The sequence below is a fragment of the Larus michahellis genome, chromosome 1 (assembly GCF_964199755.1).
Source record: "Larus michahellis chromosome 1, bLarMic1.1, whole genome shotgun sequence".
Classification (NCBI taxonomy): domain Eukaryota; kingdom Metazoa; phylum Chordata; class Aves; order Charadriiformes; family Laridae; genus Larus; species Larus michahellis.
The window spans coordinates 69,397,623-69,424,822 of record NC_133896.1 but is presented as its reverse complement, the minus strand read 5'-3'; the positions used below and the strand labels follow the sequence as shown (position 1 = coordinate 69,424,822).

Below are 27,200 nucleotides of genomic sequence, written 5' to 3'. Positions count from 1 at the left end.
TAGCATTTGGCCCTTCTCTGCTACAAGTTCCTGCATGAGATGCTTAAGCTCCCTGGTGCTTCAGTTCCCATCTGACTAATGTTCACAGGAACGTCCAGTGAAAAAAATCATCCATTTGGGGGATCCAGAGGCTAGCACAATGGGCGTTACCTACATCAATAAGGTATTATAAGACCAATTGGTCTAATGCAAACATGGGCATAAAACTTAACTCAAACACTAGCAATCCTCTGCCAGTGAGGTGATCTTGGATGTACTTATGGGTGCTTCTGCCAGCTCAAGATGAGTATAAGAATAACTGTCAGTGTTAGTGCATAGCTATAAGCACATACAAACAGTTTTTCAGGACTCTTGCCCAAAGTTTGCTCAAAATACTCCCACAAAATTACCAAAGATTTGGGAAGCTCAATTTAAGGCCCCGCTACCTACTTTCCTACACTACAGAGAAAACTTCCATGTGGTTTTCTCCTCTATTTCAGCTCCCCAGAAGCTTTTCCACTTCCTTCGCCAATTTCTTCTCACACTCCAGGCAGCCCCTGTCACTCCTCACCTAATGGCATTTTAATGTGTGTTTCCATCTTCTTCCTCCATACCTGTGAGCCCTGCACCTTAAATTCTCCTAAGCCTAAACCTCCCTACTTGCCTACCCTTGCAACACTATCAGCCTTTTCGGGGTTCAGGCTCTCACTGAAATGATGTCACGCACCTTGAGACGTGCTGGAAGGACAGAAAGCCAAGCACTAGTCACTAAACAGCAAAATCTCTGCTTGCTATAATCTTGTGTAATCTAAATTCAGGTGCTATCAGCATAAGACTGGATGGGAGGTACCAAGTCAGACTGTCTCCTACCTGATCACTCCACAGGTTGTTGGGTGAGTTTGAGAGAGAGAATCCAGGAAATCAAGTAAGGAATTAACCCCATGGCTATCCCAAAATGACAAAGGACCAAATGCAGCTCTCAGATATGCACAAGAGGGGAATATTTGTCCTCAACTGGATGGGCTGCAAATTATTGCTAATGCACATGCTGTCAGTGGGAAGCTTTCACGGCCATATAGATAAGGACTGGCGGGAATACCAAGATAGTGTTGCTACAGTGTTGAGAGAGCTTTTTAGCATGTTGGTAAGTCTTGAGAAAACGCTGCATTTGCAGAGAACTTCAAAACTGCTTTGCTATGGCCTTTATGGCAAATGTAACAGAGGAACTAGAAGAAAGTTTGTCCTCAGCCTTAATCTTTCTAACTAAAGTAAAAGTTTAGCTAGCTTTGGAAGCAGATGTGACCTCTGCTAACTAGGCTTTGGGGCTTTTTCAAATCCTAAGAAAACTGCTGACACAATGTGTCTGACCACTCCTGTTCCAGGAGGAGGCAGATGACTAAGGCCAAGATGCACAACACAATCTTACACACCCAGAATCCACGCCAGTGATTTCCCTCCTGCAGGAGAAGAGCAGTCCTAAAAATCTCCTGCTTCACAGAGGAAAAGTGGGTGTTACACAAAATACACGGGACTATTTTTCAACACCAGTTTAAAAACGGGAGGCTACTTTTGAAGAAATAAGTATGCAAGAGCGTACAGTATGGTTGGAACACGTTTCATTCGGGCTTTGCAAAATATCACACAACACAGTAGCAAGAGAGAGCTGAAAGGGAAGAACAAAAGAGGGATAGGAAGCACATGGCAAAAGAGAGGCCACTGTAGCTCATGGGAGCTGGAAAGCCAGGAACAACCTGAAAATGAACAAAGAGACTATAAAGCTTTCACCATGGTCATGTCAGTGTGTGACGACATTTGTGGATGCCGAAACCTATTGAGCCTTTTGAGGCTTACCCAACCCATGATCCTACTGCTGAGTTACAAAGTCCACTAAACGAAACAACCCAAAAAAAAAAACAATCCCAAAACACACGCACACAGAAAACCAAACCCAAAACAACAAAAACCTGTAGTAGGGATCATGCCAGGATAGCAACAATTGTGATGCTAGAAGGTACTTCTGTAATACACTGAAGCAACTCCAGTGCAGAACGTATTGCAGATGGAATTTGGCAGGCCAAAAATCTCCTGTTCAGAAACATGTCATATATTTTTATGGTTAAAAAATCTGCAGGCAATTTGGCTACAAGAAACCGGAGAGAAGCCAAAATCTCACATCCTGTAGTGACAAGTGCATTGGTCTCAAGGACACACCTCTGGGACAGGCCTCCACATTTCTTACAGTTATCGGAGGGAAGGAAAACAAGTGCACATGGACTGCTTTCTCGATTTTTTTAAATGCACAGCACACCCGTTAGGAGATATTTTCTGAATAAGCTTTTAAGCTGTCTGGAACAATAATCATCTTTTTTTGTTCTGTAATACAGCAACCTTTACCTGGAGGACCCAGAGCAGGACCAGATCCTCCTAAGCAGAAGCATAAAGCAGATTGGAAGTGAACTGAGAGAGATTCAGAGTTCAGAATCAAAACTGCCTGCACAGAGTTAATCCTCCCTGGTTGGCATGCCAGCTTCTGCTGGAGTCACTCTTGCTCACGAGAATTTGAATTATTTCTCACTGTTGCTTAGTCGAGGTACATGAAAAAGTGGTGGATGGAAATGAAAAAAAGAAGACAATAAAGTTAGCCAAGTCCCTGATCTTCAAGAGCTATTCTGACTTTGATGAAGAAGGGTCTGTACACAAATAGGCATCAGACAAAAAAACCTTACCAAACCCCCCCCAAAAGTAGTTGTGCAGCAAGCGTTTGGGAGTAGCCTACTCCTACTGGTGCATTTGTATGTTTTGTTTAATGCGAACTGGTACACCCAATCCCTGCTAGTAATGCTGTTTATTTTTCTTTTCTGCTTTATTATCATCCAAGTTTATCTTTCACATCCTTTGCCTACAGTAAGCTAACCTCAACAATAACAGGATATGTACTCTAGAAATACTATGATGGCGGGGGGGGAGGGGGGAAGAGGAAAAAATTGCTTCACAAGTGACACAATCAAATTTACAATACTCAGAAGAAAATAAATAAGCGAGTGATAGAGAAAACTGGGCATTTAGGGACTAGGTTAAGCATTATTCCTCCTACAGCCAAAGAACCACACCGGAGCACCAGGTGGGAAGGGGGGCAGCCAATTTTTGGTCTTCTGGTGCAGCACAGAGTGAATTTAAGAAGAGCTGATACTTGGCCTGATATTTCAGTTACCAAGAGACAAACAGAGACTGAGGAAGGAAAGAATTTAAATATCAGCTTCTTCCCTCGCTTGAAACTTTGCTCATCATAACTCAGTTTAAAACCCCAGGAACTATATTGACTTCAGATCTGAAGCCTGTATTTAAGCCCAGGATGCGTTACTCATCTCTGGAATTCAATACGAGCCTTCAAAGCAATTTGAAAGAAAAACAGCTGAGCAATTTAAAGCATCAACTAAACCTTGTAGTTATTATTTTTCTTCAATGACGGATTTTTGAGAAGAGAGAAATTGGATCATACTACCTTGGACTAAAGTGTGATTTTTCTGACAACTTCACAAACTGTTTAAACACTTTACATGTAGAACAACCCACATGGAAAACTGTGTTCCAACGTGCCCGCTGTTCCCTAAAAAGGTGATTGCAGTATGGCACTGTTAGACTTGCAAAATCTTCTCATTACCACATCCAGCTTGTGTGTCAGAGTGAGATTTCACGGCAAGGCTGAACACTTGTGAAAAAGAGAAGGAAGAGGGGAGGGAAAGGGAAAGGGGGGCGCGGGGGAAGCCCTCCCTGACTGTCTACTCTGCAAAGGATTTGAACTGCAGAAAAGAGGAACCATGTCAGCAAATGCCAAACCAATGCGATACCTGCCAAACCGCACCTTATCCTTCTCAATCAGCAAAAAAATTATCCGCTGCCTGATTTCTCTTACCTCACCAATAAAGGGCTAGGTTTTTTTCCCTTATTAGGACAGTCTCCATGCTGCAAAATTCTGGCTCTTATAAGTGGCTTTAACAATATGTGCTGCACATCAGCACAAAAAGAAAGGAACTAATAAAAATAAAACACAGGAGGAGAATAAAAGGGCTGAGTCCTAAATTAAAAGGGACGACATCAGCTTAGTTCGGGCTCCAAAATTTGATCATAGATTTTATGAAATGGAGAATTAAAATTGGAACAGATAAATGTATGAAGGCTAACATTATACAGATATGTAATTATAAACTTGGCCCTGCAGCTACTTATACATGTAAGTGGCCTTACTGAAGTCAGGGAGACTTTTTTACTACACTTAAGTGCTTACACGGCTCAAAACATAAATCATGTACATGAAAATAGTGCAAAGAAAGGGTTTTTTTTAATATTTTCTTTAACAAAATGTGAAAGCAGTGAAAAGTTACAAAGTGAGTTAGGTCTCCATGTTTCAATTATTTCAATGATTGATGGAAGTGTTTTGCTTGGGTGGATTTTTAAATGTATGGTTTTGGAATATCTAGTTTACTGTATCTGCATTATATGGACATACATGCATAGATATGCATAAATATGGGCAGAACAGCACTGAGGGCCTAAAATAATCACCACAGAATTTCCCTGGCTCTTTTGAAGCTTCTCGTTTTACTCCGAATTGGGAACAGGATGGATGGGGAGGTCTGTGACTGCAGGTTTGCCAGGGAAGGGAAAGGCGTGAGTTTGAAGAAGCAAGATGAAGTTCTGCCATCGCCATCCCACACTGGTTGAACACCTATGCCAACAGTGAGGCTGTGGAGGAGCTATCTGGATTTAAGATCTGCACTAACAATGAATTTTCTAGTTTTGCTGAAGCAGAAGAAAAAACCCTTGTCAGAGTGAAGTGATACGGAAAACGTTCAGGGCTGTTTTATTTTAATTCAGCCTGAAACAAGAATGCAAATCCTTCATCTAATTTTTTTTTTAACTTTTTTCTTTAAAAAGGCATTTTAATTTAAAGAAGTATTTCCTCTTGTTTTCGTTTAGACAAAGTTCATCTCACAAACCTGACATGAACTCCTAACTAGTTCTGCTCTACCCAGAACTCTCCCAGTTTTTCTTGGTTTTGCTAAATTTACGTTTCATCAGAAACAATTCCCACAGCTCATTTCAGTCATTTGGATTCTCAGAGAGCAATACCAGGTTGAGTCTGATACCTCTCACCACTGTCCTGGCTTGAACCAAGGCTTGGACAGGGTGAAGAATTCAGCTCAAGGTTTTCATGAAACTCTCCAGAGTCACTTGTTCTCTGACAAAATCTTAGAAATTTGATTCTCACAGAGTTACATGACTTCAGACTCAGGTGGATGCCCAAAACTTAACACAAATTAATCCAGCTTTATGCTCCCAACACGCAATGCCTTACTTGTGTTGGGTGAAACAAAACACCTTTCGCTGAGGCAAGAAGGCTGTGAAATCTCAGAGATGCTTCCTTATAGACCTATCCTTCATCTGCCATAATGTTTCTTCCACTAAGGACAATCTCACCTAAAAACGTTTCAGCCCTTCCCGTAAATTTCTTCTGACCCACTATGAGGAAAGTTCCTAAATCCAGATACAAGATCCTGAACTAGACAGTCAGTCTTCAATAGCCACTGTCCCTGTTGATGTGTAAACCAGACACCAAAGCACATGTACCTCATTCAGCTGGAAACAACTACTATGTCAAGAATGCTCTGTATACACAGCGTATTATTACCAGTGTTTAACGTAAATATGTGGGTTCACCCACAGATAAATATATTTGCATCAAAAGCACTCACCTACCATCCCAAGTGTTTTGGACTTCATTCCCAGATATCAGGCATTGAAGTGCAACTTGCATGTAAACAGTGCAGCTCACAAATGGACAGGACATTGTAAGAAAACTGCCTATTTCGCGACCCATGGTACACTTGTCACTGTTGGGCAAAAGCCACATTTAGAGACTGACTGGCGTTCTTAGCCTTCGAAATGGAGACAAATAGTCTCAGTTCAGACTAACGTCTTTGTGCATCCGGTCTTTAGTTATATTATGTCCATCTTATTTTACTTCAGTAATGTGAAAAGGTTTTTACAAATTAAGGATTCAGGCAATTGCCCACTGGAGAACAGGAATGAAAAGCACAGCCAACAAAAAAAACGGCAGGAAGAAAAGAGGTATCTTCAAGTGAAAATGAACAGCATCGATTTTTGGAGCAGAATTAACCAGATAACACACTGCCAGCAACACTGCTGCTGTCTGTGGAAAAGTGTCCTCTTCCACCCTTCTCTTCTTTTAACAAAACTAGCCAATTATCTGACTTGAACAGACAGCCAAGAAACAGAAAAGATAACCTACAATATGAAGAACCAACCAGAAAAATACTGTGAAAGAGTGAACTTCCAACAACTGAACTGCCCATGAACAACCTGTGAAGTTTGAAAAAAAAGTTATAATTTGCTGGAAGAAAAAAAACTACCTGTTGGCAAGGAAGACTTCTGCCTTCCTTAGAAACTTGCACAGTAAACACTTATTTAGTGTCCAGCAAAGTGAGCCAATTCAATCCCCATACATTCACTAAGCAGTCTTTACATTTTCAGGCCAACCGGAATGATTTCTTGGCTACGATAGGAGCTTCTGCTTTTAATTTCTAGTGTATCAAATGCTAACAGGATTATGTTCAGCTATTTAGCAATTACAAAATTTTCTACAAACACTACAAGTACACTGAGAGCATAGAGAGTATCTTTTAATGATGCAACAGGAACGATCATAAAAGGGGGCCATTAGAGGACATTTGCAACAAGTTAAAAATCACATTGTACCTTATTCAAAACAGGGGAATAACAGCCACCTCCTTTTCCCTGGAGAGTCTCCAGAGAGTTAACTTATAAGGATTTTAATACTCCTTTTCCATTGCAATCTCCTGAGACGACATGAGCACTTGGAACGATTACGTTATGCCTCAGCCTGGGAAGGGCAGTATTTCATCATGTATTTCACTGAGCAATGCTTTGAAGAAGTCTTTGTGGGCAATGCTAAAGGTGTCTTCCCCGCTTTTGGCCCGAGGTCACGGAGTTGTTTGTTAAAAGGGAATAAATCAGTTTCCAAATTTTGGCCACACATTTGATTTCTCTTAAGCGTCCTCGCCAAAGAGAGCTTTGCTTTTCTTCCCCAAATATGCTACTGTGAGTCTTGACAAAAGAAAACCCATGTCTGGTTGTCAAGGTGTGTCTGCTCTTGTTTAGAAGCTGCCACAGGATACAAACCTTCCAAGATACAGGAAACCAACAGTATAGTAGCTAACCATGCTTCAAGAGAAAGGGATTGAATTGTTTTTACTCCGATATAATTTCACTGACTTCAACGAACTCGCTTCACAGAACATAACTGCCAGCGCTACAAGCATACGCAAGGCAGGGCATTCCTCCCAGCACTTGCCCAACGCTTCAGAGATATGCCAGGCATAAAGTTAGCACACTGCTGGTTGCCTCTCTTGCCCAAAGGGGAGTGAAGGAGAATCTCTCTCAGCAAGAATATCCAATGATTTTTATTTTTTTTTTTAAGCAAAACAGACAGAACCTGACATCTAGCTAAACCACCCCCAGTGCATACCAGTGAAAGGGTCCAAAGGTCACCTCAGAGGCTTCAGCCTGGGTCACTGCACTCAGGCTCAGCTCCCCACAGAAGGTATCAAGAGCCAAGGTTTCCATCAGTTATATTGGCACTGAAGTGCCCAAATCTCGCCCACTTTGCCCTTTCCCCTCACGCTGGTTGCAGAGAAACGGCTGCTCCCCATTCCCGTAGAGCAGTAGGGGAGGGCTGGCTGCCGCGGCTTGTGGCTGTATTCCACCGTGGACCAACACAAAACAAACCCATTTGACACGCTCTTAGTTAAATTATTATTTATTGCCCAATTTCTGAAATCACGATGAAAGATTTCAGATTCCTGGAAGGGACTTCTTGGAGGGGCTGAGTTTCAGAAATCCCTGAGCTCCCTCTCCCCCCAAGAGCACAGTATTTCATGCTGGAAACTCCAAAAACAGGCACCCAGAAATCCCAGTTGTTTTTCAAAACAATTTGAAAAAAACTCCCAATTTTTAAACAAAACCCTGATATAAATCACAGTATTTCAGAAACATAGTAGTGTCCTGTTTTCCCCCTCTCAACATACAAAGCAGACAAACAAAACGACAACATAGGACCCAAATAAAGCGTATCATTTCTTTGGCGATGTTACACATGCTAATTGATTTTATTCTCTCACTTCCCTCCCACATTCAGGGATGAACGTGCCATGAGGACTCTATTTGCTCAGTGAATTAAGCAATATGAATTACCCAAAAGCTTTCACACAAACTATGAAACTTCTGCAAACTTCCCATTAACAGAACTCCAATTAGCAACCAGTCGTTCCAACATATTCTCTGCCACTCAACAAAGCAATTTAAATTCTGAACTCAGGTAAGAGAAATGCACAAATGCAAAGACTTTTCCTTTAGACAACAGAGCACAACATAGCAAAAAGAGGAGCAAAAGAACCCGGTCTGCATCCAATGCTTATTCCCCAGTTCAACCAGCTTCCCAACCTGTTACACCATTTTGTTCCCCTTTCCCATCACCACCATCCAGCACTTCCTACACAACACCAAAAGTCTAAATCTATATAGATATCATAATAAATCGGCAACTCACTTGGAAAGGCTTGACAAGTTCTGCCTGCAGTATGATCTGCTGATCATGTCTGCAGCGTATGAATCAGTGCAAACTGCTGCCAGCTCCAGGGAGCAAATGGACGGATGATCAGGGCGTGGAATGAGATAATAAAAATGCCATTATCCTTTTAGGCATGCGAGAGTCATTGGATGCTCTTTCCACCCCACAGGTTAACCATTTGGTTGGTCTTGTAACTCCCGTAATGACACTCTCTATTTGCCTATTGTCAAGCTCATTATCTATGTTGTATCCTCCTCCCCTCCCTTCACCCCCCTCTGCTCTGTAATCATATGATTTTTTTCTTTTTTACTGTATTCTCTCTAATAGATCCTCTTTGCTATGTCTGGGCTCCCAGTTGCAGAAATTCCTGCAGATTTCTCAGCTGCTCGACTCCACTGACAAATGCTTGCTTCCCATTCAGCTTTCACAAGAAGCGCTTCTGTTCAGCCAGTTTGTCTAAGCACTGCACAGAGGTGCCTTCACAAGTATTTGCTTGTAGGAAAGTCACATTCCAACCTGCCGAGAGATGATGAGGGGAGAGAACCCAAATATAAAACAATCGTCCAGGAAACAGTCCTCCCTTTTGATCGTAAATCATTGCCTAAGCATTTTGCAGGCACTTGCATCCAGTCTAACTTGTGAAAGGTCAAGCTGGATCAGATCGCTCAAAAGACTGGAAGGTGATTGCCAAACAGGAACAAATCCAGGGATGTGGGAAGTAGCTGCAAGCTCAACTGCAGTCAAGGTAAGATCATCTTGTGTTTAGCAAAGGGATTAAAAACAGGGCTGAAGCTAAATCCAACCTAACAGATTCTCCTCAATGTTCTTCCATCTAATCCAGTGAATGAGGCAGGAAACAGAAATGCAAAAAAAGTGATTTAAATAGAGGCACCATCAGTTACCATGATTTCTCATGCCTGGCTCTCATACCCCTTTAAGCCTGCATATGTGAGTAAACTGAAACAGCTTACTGTGCAGTCCTGCAGCCATTCCACCCCAGGCTCTGATCTTGTTAAACCTCATAAATTACAAGGGTGGGTGTGGATGGATTAGTACTCCAACGGGAAAACTCTACTGCAAGCTCGCCCTTCTGTGGGAAGGAGTGTGTGGGTTCAGCAGGTGGCACTCTTACCTTGGAGCATGCACCAGGGCAATCCTCTCTGCATGAAACCATGGAGGATGCTGGTTGTCCAAGGAGGCATCAACCTTGACAGGTTTGGTATTTTTCCTTCGAGCTTACAAGAAACCAAGGGTTGCATTTTGCTTGGGGCACTGATACTTATTTATGTTCTGCTCAAATCCTGCAGTCAATAATCGTGGTTTTTTCTCCCTAAAACTCCCTCTACAGTTTCAAGGAGAAAGATAGATTTTTGTGAACAGGTAACAATTCTGTGCTTTATAGATAGGTGAATGATTCCCATGCAAGAATGTACTAGCTCAAGGCTTTTTGCACACTCAGAAACAGGTCTGCAATACCCCAGGAAGTTGCTATTTCTTCACATACACCTTCTGCAGACCCAGACCCTTGTTCTAAAGCACATGCAAAACCCACATCTTTGAGTGTATAAAATATACTGGAATTCTGGTCTGAAACAAGGAAAGGCCAATAGTGCTCATTGCAAAGGGAGAAAAACATGGGTTCCATTTCTGTGATGGCAGAGATCTGCAAATGATATGAGGGTGCAGCAGGCAGGCCATCTCCATTTCTTTCACTCTGACCTCAAGCAAAAGAGGGCATGTAAGGCAGTGGCAATGAGTAGAGTCCTTAAAAAATGATGGTGAGAAAGGAGTCATATTTACTCTACCTGGAAAAGGCATTTCTACTACTGGGGAATTACAGAAGCAGAATTCTTCCCTCTGGAAAAGCATTAGTTAAACAGAGATTGTATCACTGTTCTGCCAAAATATACATTTTAATCAGATGCCAGATGTAAGAGTTGATGTTTATGAAACTATAAACTGGGTTCTAAGGCAGCCCTACAGATTTCTAATACAGGTCTGTATTTACTACTGTGTCACAGAAGCATATATTTTTTTCCAGTTGAGTGAGTTCTACACCCTTTTCAATGCATCCTGGAATAGTTAGATTATTGCCAAGGTCACAAACAAAACTGTTTCCACACATGATAAAAATAAAAGTGAATTGACTATCCTCTAAAACATTACACCCTACATCTTCAAAGAATAGTTCCAGATTTTTCAAAAATCTGCCCCTATTGCCATGCAGATTCTGGCTCTAGATGGCAAACCTGACCTGTTTGTTGGGTCATTAGGAACAGTGGAAGCGTCTTGCACTTGTAGTAGACCCCAGAAGCATTTTAAAATGCCCCCCTTAGACCAGAACAGTCAGAAGAATCCCAATTTCTTTTCTTTCCTTTTTTTTTTTTTGCCTTTCCAAATAACATTTTGAATTATGTAAGTCTGAAGGAGGACTTCACTCTAGGTGAAATGCCATGATTCACATGGTCAGCCTATTTTTTATATGAAGCAAGACTTCTAACACCAAGTTGCATCTTCTTGCCCATACCTCTACAGCTCTACTGACAACAGATGTCATTTGCCTACTGATTGAGCAATAAGCAACGCTGGCGACACAAGTCTTTCCTCAACTCATGTCCCTTCTTTGCCTGCAAATGAAGAACTGAAGATAAATAAGGTGAGCAAATACCACTTCCAAACAGTATGAAGTCTCTCTGCCCAGCTGTCTGCAGTGTTAATCTGTGAGAGGCATCCTTGTCAACAACTGCTCAAAACACTTTGCAGGTTGACGTCCCATATATTAATTTTTAATTTGACAGCACTAGTGTTGATTTTTTTTCCCTATCCAGAAATTGCTACAACCATGATTTCTCAACACTTGCAAAGCTGCAAGATCAAACGTGAAATTCTGGACACAGACACGTTAACCCACTGTGTACAGGCAGCGAGCATACCGCCAAGTGGACCTTCAGTTAACCTGTATGAGCAGCATACTCTGTTGTACTGGTGAGTGCCCAGGAAGCTTCACTTTCAGCTGTCCTCAGAGCTATGCCCATCATTTAAGTCACAAGGCCCGTCCAGCTGAAGAACATCGCTGTTTTAACAAGAGCTACAGGGACATTTTGTGATTCAGTTTGCAACACAAAGGAGGGCTCCGTCAAGGCCAATGCACGCAATGCCAAGCATGCACATTCAGTTGGGTGCGGACCCAGCAGCTCCATAAGTTTACGGCAACGCAGAACTGGTTCCCCTGAAAGAGGCTGACACAGCCAAGATTTTGCCATGTTTGCAACCCCTTTAAAAAGAAGTGGGAGGAGGATCTGAGTCAGTTATAGATCACTGCACTTAATAATCCCTTTATTATTTCAAAGCCAAATGTTTGTTGTTGACTTTCTTCAGTAACTTAACTGAGAGGGATACTCTCGGTACACTGTGGCCCTGAGGTGAAGATCTTGCATATGGAGCAGCAAGAGGCAAATCACCTTCCCCTAGATCATTTCAAAAATTCACATGGGCATCAAAAGCATGAAAAATGAAGGGGGCAGGAGATGCAAGTCTCAACCTGCTTTCCTTGTATGTTCTGATGCTTCAGAGATTATTAGTTGGCTCTAGGACATCAAGACCCCTAAGGAAGACACTGGAAAGAAAAAAAAATAAGTAAACAAATACTAACTAAACTAGGGCACTTGAGAAGTGTCATTCACACCAATGAACTCAAATGAAATGGCTCTGTAAGAGTGTAGGCTCATCTATTACAACAATGAAAGGAACTACAGGACCTTTCCTAGCTTCTCAACATTAAAACTAGCAAAATGAGGAGGAGGAAGGAGACGCAAGAGCTTTCCAAAAGGAAATTATTACTGGGAGGTTCCAACATCTACTCATACTAACAATAGGAATGTCCAGAGGTCATCCAGAGAGCCACTTAATATTTTGGTTGTTATTTTTACTTTAACCATTCCTGCATGCGAGTTTTCAGTGAGCTGATCACAGTAGCCCAAGAATCCTTTTTCTTTTGAGAACACAGTGAATTTACAACCTGACAGAGGCACACGCACTGTCCAGACCATGCCTTTTCATGCGTAGCTTATTCCTTTCTGTACCTGTTTGTCAACAGTGAATTTGCTGTGCTGCTCACTGTTCTTGTCCAGTTATTCAAATAACTTCATGTTTCTTTAGCTCTTTGTTTAGCCCTTTTAAAATGGGCAGGCAAAATAACTTACAGAAATGTATCTGATTCATTTCAGAGACAGTAAATAGCTCACGCTGCACCGCCTCTCCTCTGTGCCACTACTCTGAAATAAGTAGGCAGACTTGTAGAGAACTTTGCAAAGCTACTGGCATTTTGCAGGAGAAACAGAACTCTGTTTTTCATGAAAATCCATTCTAATGACATTAACATCTGCTCCTTGTTTGAAGAATATTTTTAACTGTTCCCTCCCTGGGAAAATGAAAGATGCCACAGTCTCTTGTTCTCACGGAGTAGACAAACTTTGTTGGTTTTTTTAAGGTCTGTTCTGAAATGCCCCAATACTGTTCACTGCAGGGAACTCTGTGTATGCATCTCACAGGGCAAAAAGGATCTGCATTCACCCTCCTATGAGATTTCACTCTAGGACACTGGCATGTGAGCAGGAACTTCATTTCACAGATGAACAACACTTGGCATATTAAATCATATGCAGTAGGTAAAGTCTGGCAACCCATACATAAGGTCTTGGAGAAAAATCTCTGGAGTACTCATAAAAACAAGGCTATGTACTTCATCATCAAATAACGCTGAACTGTCTCTTACTATATATTTTTTTTTCCAGTCCAGTTTTAAATATCTCAAGTAATGGAGATTCTGCAGTTTCCCAGTGGTTAAGTCTTCCGTGTTCTTACAGGGCTCAGTACTAAGAAGCCATCCTATGGCTAAGACTTCTATTTCTTCCCTTATTTTTAAACTGTAATGCATAGTTATATCTATCTAGATGCCTGTAAACAGCAGCAGTGCCAAAATTGTTAACGTGTTCAGTGAAACCTGTGAGTAATACTTAGCAACCATTTAAGAGGATATATGTATTAAAACACATACTCAGATCGGAATATGTGGGCTTGGGTTTGGACATATGCATGTGCAAATCATGGAGGCACATGCGGACAGACTTTGCATGCTCACATGGACACATTATCGTGTAGCTAATGTCCTAGCAGACGACAGAACTATTTGCATAGACAAGTTTTGCAGGATTGGGAACACAACCCTGTACATCAAAATGCCAGAGCCTGAAGCCTGCAATTGTAAACACTTGCAATAATGTACTTCCAGATACTGAAGACCCATATAGAGCCCATGCAGCACCCAATCCTATCTGATGCCTGCTTTGCTGGACAGGCTGGCCACGGGTAGGTGCAGGCAGGAGTTTGGTCCTCCGCAGGAAAGAGAATTTAATTGTCTCTGACTGTCCTCAGTTCTTGAGGTATTAATATTACCCTGCTTCTCACATGGAAAAGTTACTGACTGCATGTATGGCTGTAGCAGTAAATAAAACAAACTCCAAGACAAGTGTTAAAATGATATTCCAAGGAGAACTTCCACTGTAAATTGAAACTTGATTAGAAAAACATATTTGCTGATGTTTGCATTCTCTATCAGTTACTTATGGGGCAAAGCACAATCCAGAAATAAAGCAGCATAATATTTCATGGATGTGATAGTCTATTTCCACCAAAGCATAGCTTTTGTTTTATGTCATGTTTTCACTGCTTTCAAATAAACACTAAGATCCAAACAATAGTCTCAGTGTAACAGCCAGGATATAGCTACCTTCTGGTCATTTGAACAACTGAAATGGAGGGAACTATATGAGGGAAGCATTCACAAAGGCTGTTTTTACCTCCTTTCCCTATGCCCCAGCACTGTCACTAGCGAGGGACAGGCTCAGGTGCCCTCCTGCTCTGAGCAGGAAGCCGTTTTCTGTCCAGCCGCCAGCAGCAGCAGAGGGAAGGACCACCATTTCCCTATTCGCTTCTGCACCCATTCTTTTGGGCTTTATGCATTGCAGGGACACATGCCGATTCTCACAGCAATAAAAAGCAATCTATGCTTTTGGCTGGCAAATTTTAAAATTGGCTGTCTCTCATTTATACCTGAGCTGTAGCTTGCTTAGAGCAATAACTGCTTTTAATAAATTTCAGCTTTAGCAGTGAGAAGGATAGTACTCAAAGCCCAGAAACCTGTGATTGGTCTTGTAGGACTTCTGTTTACAGCCATGTAGGATAATACCAAAATCCACAAAACAGAAAGCTGAATAAGCCGCCAATAATGTAGATGCAAGTTCTCTCCGCCTCAACTGTTTCTGGCAACAGGTAATTTCAACAACACTTTCAACAACAGGTTTTATATAAAATTATTAATGTTATTTTTAATATATTAACAGGCATGCTCCAAACATTACTATTCACTTTAAACTTGTCCAAAAAAAAACCAAAAAGAGCCCCAATGTGGTAGGTGTGATACAAACACAGAGGATAGATGCATCTCTAACCAAAACGGGTTATGCCTTGATTTTACCACTGAGCGGGCATGGGTGGAAGCCTAAGCCAAGGCTCCTTAACAGACACCACAGTAAACAATAGTAAAGTTATGAGGTGTGAAGCGTGGGATCTATTCACCCTTGTGTGCCGCCACATACCAGCAAGAGCATCCACTGTCTCACTTCAGCCTGAAGCCATGGTCCGAGTCCAGGCTTCAGGCTTGATCCTTCTCTGCTGGAAGAGTTTATATAAATGTGTGCACAGGCACACACGCACACAGCTCTGGAAAGAGAAGAGCACTTCCTGCTGGGCCAATTTATGGAGACGTTCCTGTACCAAAAGCTCCTATCTTACGATACTCTGAATTTTACTGGTGAACAACATCCAAGCCCCGGTCAGGATCTCGACTTCACAAACAACCCAATAAACTCAGCTAGCAAAAGCCATCCGAATTCCACCGAAGGCAGCGACTGTTCAACAGCTTATGCCACTTGAACAGTTCGGAGGTATTCAAACTGCAAACCTCAACGAGAAATACTCAGTTTGGGCCTTTCTTACCCCTGAACTTAGCTTAAAAATATGAAATTGGAGCCTCAGACCAGGACCCTGCTTCGTGCAGGTTAATGATCAGTTATGCCACTGTCTGACTGGACTACTCATTTTTTTAATATCTGGTAACGGCCCTTAGGTGTTTTGGAAAGGGCTTTATTTCACTAGCTGCACTGGGATTACCAACTAACCGGATGCTCCCAGGAACTTTCGGAGAGCAAACAGTGTCAGTTTATTTAATAACTTTCAAAGTGAAACTAAAATCTTGTCCAAATCATGTCTCCTCTGATTTAATTAAAATGCACCACACATACTGCACTGCTCTGTTAATCATTAACAAAGTTAATTGAAGACAGAAGATGAGTCTTTTCTTTTCTTTCCTTCAAAAGCCTCCAGCCAGTGGAAAACTTCAAAAAACATTCCAAAAAAAGACTAGTACAGTATGATTTTTGTTAGAATGGTCAACATGTCGGTATGTTTTTTTCCCCTCCTTCTGTATTTCTGATTCCTATAGGAATGCATGTTAAAAGAGAGGGGATTTTTTTTTCTTGCTTGGCAAAATACCTTTCCCAAATTTTCTAAATATTGCCTGGTATTTGCGTCAATATGACAGTCATTGGGTTTGACAGGAATCAGATTGCTAAACCCACACAAAAATGCTTTGGAAATTAGGGGCTAGTTATACATTCGATTTCATTCAAATCCACTTTAGCAAACTGGCAAGGAGTGGATCTGAACCATCCCCATTATCCCTTCACTTCTGTGGTTCACAAAAGAGGTTTCTTCAGCACGCTAATCTCTATCCTAACTTTTAGACTCACTCACAACTGCTGCTGTCTGATAAATCTTCGTAGCAGTCCTGTCCCAATTCATTTTCACTTTCCAAGATGACCTAGCAACCCTTGAAACTTATTCTCCCTGTGCAGCAAGCCTTTCCAACTTCTTCCAGGGAGGAACCGAATAGGAAATCAAACAGTGTTAGAAGCATAACACTTTATGGACTATTCAAGAAACAGGATATATCCATTTTTCCAACAGTTCTCCTTTTTTGAAAGGGACAAAAAAACAAAACAAAACAAACAAAAAAAAAACAACAAAGAGAAAAGGTTTCTTTCTTGACTTTCTTCAGGGCTTAGGGAAATCTAAACAGAAAATCTTCCAGTCTCATAGGTAAAGTTGTTATCTAATGGGATTTCCCTCTTGAAAGCAACAAAGGGTCAAGGCTGAACACTTCCACAAGACCTGTCAGATCAGATCAGGACAGCACTCCTTCAAGGCTGGATTCTTGCCTCCAGCCATGGCTCATGCCTAATGTTTCAGAGAAAAGCAATAGGAAAAGCGAAAAGGCAAACCACACTGCACCTGGTCCATTGAGCAAAACCCTCGGCAAAATTCCTCTCTGCCCCCTGCAGGCAGGCAGCTGGGGCTCTGCCACATGCAGGCATTGCTGTCTGGACTGCAGGGTCTTTTTTTTTTTTTTTTTTTTTTTTTTTAAAAAAAAAAAAGGTAATTTACTGCAGGGTGACACACACAAAAGGGTATCAAGGAGTTAAAACAAAATCACCATAAATGTGGAGTATTCACATCACAGCATGTGCATCAGGTCATAATGATCTGGGGACTTAAATTACTCCAGTGTAATAAAAGACCCAAGTATATTTTTTATTTGTTATTTCTCTGCATACCCAAGTGCTAATACTTATTTCTGCACTGAAGTTCCTGAAATCTGTTATAATTTAGTATCAACAGCATCTGAACAACTCTTTAAGGCATTGTGTATTTACTTCCTAGCTTCTCCTGGAAAACGGCTCTCTGGACACACCTTACACTATTCAGGACAGGCCAGGTCTGAGCAAACTCTGAAGACCATGATTTCTTCCTGTCCACACTGTACACCCTCAAACCCACATTAAGGGGCTTGACCTTTCTGCAAAAGGACAGTCCAGTGTGCTGGAGGCTCCAGACCTCATCCACGCTATGCAGATGCCCTGGGCGAAGACAAGTGCAAGCACCATTACAAATGACTGTCCCAGCTCAGCACCTCCTGAGCACAGCCCAGCATGGCCAGCAGCAGGCACCATGGATGGGAAGCCTTGGACGACAGCTCTAAATGCTTTAGTGTCTGAACCATTCACCAGCCAGGCAACAGCATGTGAGGAAAGCCTCTCAGCTCTGATCTTCTGAGCACGCTTGAGCCTCCAGCACTTATGCATAGCCCTGGGTCCCTCCAGTCAGCACAAAACCGTAAGCCTCTTGGGAGGCAGACCCATGGGAAGGAAGAAGACAGGCAGCTGCAACCCCTTACACTGTACATGGGTGTTTTGTTATTTTTCTAGGTCTGTTTTGGTTTTCACTTTTAAACACCTTATACATTAAGGTTGTAAACAAACATCTGTGCAGTGCTCTCCATTTGAAGACAGAGTCTCTCTCAACTCTTCACCATTTTTCATGGACTTAGGAAAGCATACACCCATCAGCCTAGCAGCCAGTGACTGAGGGATAAAGTGGCACCGTGTGGGTGACAGCTGAAATCCCCAAACTGCAAGACTGCAACCCGGGCATGCTTCCCTGTCACAAGGGGGTCACGCCCTCCTTCAAAACCTACCCATCATCACAACACCCTAAAGATTTCTTAACGTGGATTGAAGAGATGGGTCATATGATGAGGGTAACCTCAGAGACACCTGAGGAGGGATGGGGTGGCCTGCACTCCCCACCTCTTCTCTTCTGTGGGTGTTAACACAGTAGCTTGTATGAGGACTTTAACCATGTGCCTAGGTTAAGCACCCAAGCAGTTTGTCAGCCAGCTGAGTAACAGAGTGAGAAAAGCCTCATAGATCTGAGAGCAGGAAAAGCAAATGTAAGCGTTCATCTGTGTTTAAGGGAAACGGGTAAATACAGAACTATTACCTTCCCACAGTCTTTTAAACCCAGTTGGTGGACCACTCTCACAAGGACCAACATCCCTGTACAATTCTCCTGGATCTCCCATGTCACTGCACAGTGTTCTTTGGAACTTGATTTGGGTACAAAAATACACGTTCTCCAAACTTGGACTTGCCAGTAAAGTTTTTTGGCATGCTACAAGATGGTGAAGAAGATGCCTTTGGCTATGCAAAGAACAGGCAAATCCCCTTCGCCACTATTGAATGTAAAAGAAGCCCTTATCAGCTCTTACCAGCTGGGATGGTCTTACATCCTCTGCAATCTGCCACTAACAAATAGTCTCCCTTTTCCATTCAGTTCCTCATATTAAGATGGAAAAACTGTCAATAAGCGGCTTAAGAGAGATGTAACCTTTTCCAAAAAACAGCTGACAAACTTGTCTTCAAGGAGATTTAAATAGTGTAGCTATTAAAAGAGCCCATAGCAGTTCAACTTGCATAGAGAAATATTGACCACTGGCTACAAAGAAAAACAATTTTCATTTTAAAAGGGCAAACCTCCCCTCCAGATCTGCCAAAAGCTGCAGCCTGAGCTTTAGAACTGTGGCTATAGTTTCATAACGATGTTTTGTGCCCTGAGAGAAGGTTTCAGAGCATCACGTTTTATGAATAAACTTCATGGGATGGGAAGGATTCCAGGAACTCCTCCTCCACAGGCTCTTACAGGATTTAGAGGCTCTGGAGAGATTAATGCACATGCAGTATTACAGCCTTCCTCCTAAAATAAGTCATTATAACAGGAACTTACCCTTCCAGTCTAAACAACTTACAGTCAAAAAGCGAGCATTTTCTATCACTCCAAAGTGCAGGCAACTGGAGACAAACCCATTCTTAGAGCACCATCTTTGCACTTACAAAGCCTATGACCAACATTTCAAGGTTTTCATAGTAATAATTAGCAACATCTCACTAAAATGGCCCCTAGAAATTTTAATTCACCAAAACTCTTCAAAACTATTAAAATCATGTTTCCAATAAACATTTCAGAAAAGTATGAAAGAAAGAAATCGGAAGCATTTTCAAAAAGTTGGCAGAGTTTCGAACACTTCTAATACTTGAGAACAACCTTTTTTTTTCTCTCAAAAAAGTTTTTAAGCTTTTTCCATCAGCATTTATTCACTTACACTGTAAATACTGTGAAATTCTGAGCTTAAAACTAAGCAAGGACTTCAGGATCGAGCCCTATAGAAAGCAGAAAAATCCCATCATCTCCAAATGCCAAGGTAGAGCCTAAAAGCAGAATTGAAGCTTTAAACTGAATTCGTCACAGTCTGCCAACAAGTAAGCTAACCAACTATTGATGAGATGTTCTTTGATAAAACTTAGCTCTTTTTTAATGTTGGAGCTCTTGAAAAGACTGTTTCAAGCTCTGATAAGCCAGATGCTATCTTACAGGGGGCTTCTAAAGCCTCCAAAGAGCTCTGAAATCAATCAAGGATCTTTGGGCTTTCCCAACGCGTTTAGAAAGGGGAAAGGGAGCCAAGATGCATATTTCTGATGCGCTCATTAAAACCACCAAGGACACTGATACTTGTGTAAAGTACACTGAGTAATCAAAGCCAAACAGATCTTGGGTGGGTGCTTAATGGGTTCATGTCTAGCGTTGTGACAGCATGGGATTCGTAACAGGAGAGCAAGATCCTTCCTCACGGCCAGGTTGGGCAGCCTGTCCATGGGCATCAGTGCAACTGCGGTGGTGACCCCGAGGGGATGCTGCCCACAGGACACCCTGCTCCCTTCCTCCTCGCCCTCGTGTCCGTACATACGAGGACCTGGCAGCAGTGTGTGCAGACCGTGTGGCAGGAAAACAGCACCCTGACCCCACGCAGTGGGAGCTTGGGTGTTTATGCAACTAAAACACATGGGAAATACACAGCTGGGAGAAGCACCTCTGGCTGCATGGGTTTCACCCTGCACTATGCCTCCATGAGCCTCAAGCAAGCCCCAGTGGAGATGTAACTCCTTGGCAATGGGGAAGGGACCATCAGCAGGTCGTGCCTCTCCAAACACCAGGATGGACAAAGACCCTTTCTGCATCAGTTGATGGGATTTAAATGAACATTTGCAACACTTGGGATCTTATACAAAAACAGCTGGCCTAGACCAGTTCTGAAACCAAAAGACAGTAGATAGCAGAGAATTTGGGAGTGTAAGAAACTGTGCTGAAAAGAAACAAGCATAGTGTGATCCTTCACTGGTATTTTATTCCTATTAGTATTATTTAAACATGCATTCTTCTTAAACACAATCCCTTTCCAAAACCCAACTTTGTCCACTCCCTTCTATTTGAATCCTAAATACATTTTTTAAAATAAAACCTAGACAATATACCTCTCAAATAACCTAATCAACTTATGGGGATGTTTTCTTTCTCCATTCTTCCTTTGGAAAAAAAGATGAATCATAACAATCCCCAGACAGGAGAATATTTTTATATTTACATTTTTATGATTTACAAAATCAAAATAGGGACACTTTTTGAAACATTATAACCGTTTTCATTCCCAGAAAAAATCCCTCATCTATGATAAGACATGACATGCAAAATTTCAGGGGATACAAAATTCTTTGGAGAAAGTCAAGGGAAATTGATTCAACTGCGAAGATAAGCCTGATCTTTAACTGTGACCTGGCTACTCCTGATGCACATGACAAAGGCTTAAGAGGTTAAATGTGGTTCTGAGAGGAGTACCGTGGTTTTTGTTTTTAGAAACTCTACATTTAATTGAAATGAGAGATAAAGAAAACGATCCTTTGATGAACTGGGTCTGGCTTTAGGCATTTTCTTATCAAGATGGCCACGTTCAGAACCCACCCACCAACATACCAGAAACCACAGTTGGCAAATGCTACATGCAAAGGCATTTCCTGCGTTCTGACTTTCTAGCTGAGGGCCAGATGCTTCACGATCCTTCCTTAAAAGTGCAGTTAAAGGAGTGGGCGTAGAGGGCCTTGCCTGATCTTGTATGGTCTATGTAAAGACCAGGCGGCATCCCAGCCATATGCTCGGCATCAAACCAGCAGTGCTGTCTTCCCTTATTCTCAGGAGTTCCCTGCCCCACTGAAGAGAGGGACAAAGGACTACTTTTTCTATGCCATCACCTTGTAAGATACAGTTTATAACATAAACCTGCTAAATTAAGTAGTAATTATTGTGGTCCCTATCCGTGTGATGTGCCAAAATATCATAATGAAAGGAAGAGCAAACATTATTTTAAAAAGTAAACAGCAGCTGAAAGGCCTAGAGAGAGCACTGTGGTTTACTTCAACCTACAGCATGCTCTACCTACACCACTTCTAACAAGTTACTTCCAGCTTTCTCTCTTATTATCTTTAATATATAATAGGATAATTACTTACGTGAAATTCTCCAAAAGCACTTATCTCACTTAGAAGTGAAACACTGTTTCAAAAATAGGGGTTAGAACCTTACAAAAAGGTTTTCCAACCCAAAATTTCTACAGGCAAAAATTCTGAAAGTTATAAAAAAATATTCGGTCTCTGCCGAAAAAAACCCAACTAAAACAAGCATAGGCTAGTCATTTCAAGCCTGCTAATATGAATAAAGAAGGGTAGCTTTCATCCAGAGGTGAAACACAAAGCTCAAGTGCAATTTGCATGTGCAACAATCAGACAGATCAGAAATAATTGTACACTGTGGCTGGCTAAAGTTATAACAAGGTCTTTTCGTGTACATATACACAATCCATGCTTATAATAGTAGCCCCTGCACATACAATCCATATTATTTTGTGGCAATCTGGCATGTGTCATTGCACATGCCTGTCTGCAAAAATCAAGCACAGACCAAAAGAGAAAAATCTGTTATGGTTAGAATATACCTTTAACACGCCAAAATCATATTTCCAGACTATCCTTAATTCTGCAATCCTGGCCCTACGCATTACAGTCCTTTGTGCCCTGATGAACCCAGATGTATGCAACATGATGGATTGGAAGAATCATTTATAAGGGAAAGTCACAGCCACATAGTTCCTCCATCCATTGGCTTTCTATGGCAGTGACATTTAGGGCAGTTCTTTCACAGAAGTTACCCCAAAGCAACAGCTTGTTCCCTATATACTTTTAGACAACACTGGGATTAGAAAATAATGCACTCCAAACAGTGTCAGACAGAAATCTTGAAACCAAATGGGGAAAGCCTATTGAATTCTTTAACAGTATAATTAAACTTCTGGTAAGGAAACTAGAAGTCTGCATGGAAAAAAACTGATTTGTTCCCATCTTTTGAATGCATCTAAACCCCAAGATCTTGGCCACATATGGTCACAGCCAAGCAGAGGACTCAGGGGGCTACCTGTGGTGAAGAGGTCATTTAATCATTACTTATTTAAGTGTCCTCAGCTGTGGGAATTGTGCCACTGAAGCAGGACTAAAGGAGACAGGACCATGATCTAAACAATAAGCACAATCTTTGCTACATTATGTTAAGAGTCACTCTATATGCTTTCTCATAAGAGGCTCAGACATGTCATATAAATTCTGAAAAGGTCCATTAATTAAAATGAGGTTAAACATTTTATTTCTCTATATTCTGCTTTACCTTTCTTCATTTGTGAACAGCTTACTCACAAACACAGGTTGGAAAAGAGAGAATGCTTGAGTAAATCAAAACAAATTACCAGCTATCCCCTTCCATGTGGTGGGGCTCTTCCCTAAAAGGTAGACTGGATAATGGCATTTCGGACCCACCTCTCCACAAAATGGTGCTAAATCATTCAGATGCCATGCCTTATTTCTACATGTGTGCGCTGCTGTATCTGACAACTGCCCCCTTCAAGAACAACATACCTAGTGCAGGTAAAAAGAAAACAACTGATAACATCTCACAACTTAGCACACAGTGTTTGCTTGGACTATTTACCAGCTGAATAAATTTATGGCACTAAAAAGTTAGGATACCTACACATACACACATTTTGTCCCAATCAGTCCCAGAGCTCATGCTTAGAGTCCACTACCCGCTCTGCAGACTCAGACTAAGACCTAAGAATAGCAACTGGGTTTTTCCGTCTCTTTGCATTCGTGGCAGGAAGAGCAATGCTGCCAGCTGCAGCAGAAGAAAGCAGAGGGATGGCCTCATCACCCACAAATATGCACATCAGCTCAAACGCCGCCAGCAATGGTATGGCTGAAAGCAGTCCCAAGTGGATCAAGTTCTTCTGTTTTGGGTGGTAGATTTTATCACCTTCCCAACAGCTAGTCTGGAAGAGCACATAAAGGATTTTATTAATTCTATAACTTCCCTTTATTCCACCAAATGCAGCAATTTCTCTCAGTCTGTTTTAAGAAGGTGTTATTGATGGTGAAGAGCAACAGTGAAGAAAGTTTCTCCTGTTTGGTCAATATTCCACACCCAGTGGTGTCAAATCACCTTGCAGTAATCAAGTGCCCCAGCTCTTGTCTATGAGCCTATTTTAGCCCCAGTTTAGACTAACTGTGCTCCTCTAACTATTTATCCGGGGAACCTGATGCAGTCCACACGCCCAGCACATATGATTGCTACCTCCAAATGGTAGTCTCAGAAACAAACATCACCTGGTGTTTCTATTCCCCCTGAAACAGGATGACAAACGTACCCACAGTAAATATTGTCAGAAGCGTACCCAAACCTGGGATCTCATATCGCTGGTTCTGCTCATTCACTTTTTTGTGTCTGCAGCAGAAAATCATCCTTTCTCTTCCTGCTTTGGCTCTTTTTTTGGCTGAAGTACTAGCCAGACAAACAGAATGGGTTATGATAGACAGGCAGATATTATTATTTCATCACTGTTTTTTGCCCACATCTGCCCTATACTGATCTTGGCTCCAGCCAGACTATAGCATGAAAAAAAATAGGAAGCAAGAGTTAAACAAAGATTCTTTAAGTACTAGCAAAACATTTGGATTCAGGCTCTCATTCGTGCCCTTTAAATCCATTATTTTAAAAAATGTTTATGCAGCAGAGGCATTTCTCCTACACATAAAAATTCTTGAAAAACAGGAAAAGGAAATTAATGCTTCCTTCGAAATTAACCACTGCTGGCACAGTCTTGAGTCTGTTACTGTGATACTCTACTGTGCCTTTACCTTTGTCTGTATTTACAAGATCCTACATGTAATTTTGAAGTTAAGCTACCCATAAGTTTTGAAGGGAGAATAAAACCAAGCATTTTTACTGATGTCAAACATTTTAAAAATAATTTTTAAATTACCATCAAATTACACAGAACATTATAGACAAATGTAGTCACCAAGACTGTATTTTCAGAATTTAATGCAGAATTTTAATAAATTTGCAATGGCTCACCAATGCATTAGGATGGCATAGCCAGGCATCCCTTCAGCACAGACCAGTTGGCAACATTTCTTTTGTTCTGGCAGTGTTTCTATTCTCTACCAATTTCCATCCACTGTATAGCATGCTGTCACCTTGCTGTATTATGGGGAAGAAGACTCCCCACACCTTATGCCTCTTCTAGCACACCTGTGCAGTGCCAGAAACCATATGCCCTGTATACTTTCATCAGTGGAATTAAATAGTGACTGTTTTGATCAAAACAGGCTAAACAGACTAAAACTTCACTCTAATCTTGTGCAGATTTCCTGCAGAAATGCAAGGGAGCACTTCAAACCATTCAGGCCCCAACACAGCAAAGCTCTCTGAAACTTCCTTAAATCCTGCTGACAGCAATAAGCGTGCACATGTCCCAGTGTTGTAGCACACATAGATGGATTAGAAGCCATCACATAAATTGTGAAGGCATTCTTACCCGGGGAAAACATGGTAATGATATCAACATTTCACAACATACTGCAATCCAAATATGCACAAATCCACTTCTGCTATTTCAGTGCTGGTATTTTAACAAGAGTAAAAGGCTCGGTCCAGATTAGCAACGGCAGTGGAAGACTTCTAACACACTTCTAGAATGTGCTGAAGGGACCACCGCCACGTTGGCAGGTGGATTGCAGGAATACCACACAAGTACAGCTCATCCCAAAGAGATAACACTAACCAAGTAAAGGACGACTTCTCCTTCCCCATACAGACTAGGCACAGAAGAATACTTGTAGCACAAATTCTTACTCCACAAGCATTATATCAACCATTACCAGACCTAATTGCTCTTGAAGGCTCTAAACAAAAGGTTTGATCAAGCAGTAGCCATATTTTGTGAGCTTCTAAATGGCTGCTGAAGTCACTTTCAGCAAGGATCACGTGAGACTGTCTCTGACAAAGATCAAGCCAAATTCAATCTTTGTGCAGCTTCACTGATGGCAATGTCCCCAGGCAATCACGTCCTGTGTTTACTTCATGGAGGGGAGCCCATAAGAAGCACGTGAGTGAACATGGCTCTTTGTTTACAATGTACTTTTTAATACTGAGGACTTAGTTATATTCTCATGGCAGAGGAACATGTCTCACTTCAGTAGGAGGTCCCTTTAGCAACAGGTTCTTCTTTCAGTGAAACTGCACCAAATTTGTTGTCCTGACGTTCTCTGCAAAGTCACATATAGCGTCACAAAAGACAAGATACATTCCTAGCCACCCTAGATAGAAGACAAAGGATACCAGATATAGAAAAATATGAAGGGAACACCATGAGTTGGTCAGCTTTCCCCTAGATCACTATTTCTCCACCCACAGTGAAGCCACCAAAGGCACATTAAAGCTTTTCCTCTGACATGAATAATTCCCGAGAGGATGATTGTGAACTAGCGGTGAAGGACTGTGGTCCTGAGAAGACAGTGAGGAGGAAGTAGAGGGAAATTCAAGGAATGAAAGCACAAAACATCTCTGAGAAGACCCTGTAACCCCTATAGATATGCTCATCTTTAATTTCATGTCACTTATGATTCAAAGCCCCTAAGAATATGCGCAGAGCAACAGTATCAAAGAAATTCTGCAGATACAATGTCATCTCTTCCCTTATGCTCCGAGAGAACAGCCCAAATGTCTTCTACCTCACAACTGAAAAATTTAAGATACAAACAGCTCAATGCAATGGGCCTAAAAATGGCGTCATCTTTCACGGATCAAGTCTCACAAACTATGTGAGCAGTAGCAAAATCCTGCAAAAAATCCTGCTGGGGCATTTTCATTTCCATGAGCGCAGTCCTACTAAGTGAGATGGATTCTGTTATGATTACTGTGACCTTGAATATTATGTAACTGCAGTCTGGGAGAGATTTTATTGTTGAAAAAAACTTCATGTAAAAAAAAAAATTAAGCCACTAATGTTCATGACAGAAGGGAGAAATTTGATCTAGTCACATTCTAGACAACGGGGAAAGGAGAAAAATACTACAACTGAATAAAGCCGTGGTTTCATCAGATAAGAAAGGCAAGGTAACTGTGAAAGAAATCATTTAACTAAATCCCATAAACCGAAAATGCGAGAAACTTGGTGGTCTCCAGCCAGGTTTTAGTGGACATATTACACCTGGCACCCTTGCAAGCTAACTCAGCAAAGCCGCTTCTCGGTCAAGGCTATGGCACATGCAGAAAACTTCTATTCATGACGCACCCTGCCATCTTTGGCTTGGGAGATGAGACG

At 41.6% G+C, this 27,200-nt stretch overlaps 1 protein-coding gene across 14 annotated transcripts in view; it reads right to left on the bottom strand.

Moving 5' to 3' along the window:
* Nucleotides 1-27,200, bottom strand: part of CALD1 (caldesmon 1) — a 197,374-nt gene that overhangs the window by 47,362 nt on the left and 122,812 nt on the right. For 3 of the 14 annotated variants that reach the window (XM_074585240.1, XM_074585301.1, XM_074585311.1), the window contains exon 1: nt 8,627-9,581. The exons of the other annotated variants lie outside the window; for them this stretch is intronic. In XM_074585240.1, the coding sequence (XP_074441341.1) occupies nt 8,627-8,673 (47 nt within the window). In that variant the 5' untranslated portion in view covers nt 8,674-9,581. Of the gene's footprint in view, nt 1-8,626; nt 9,582-27,200 lie in introns of those variants that run through there. 14 annotated transcript variants of the gene reach the window in all.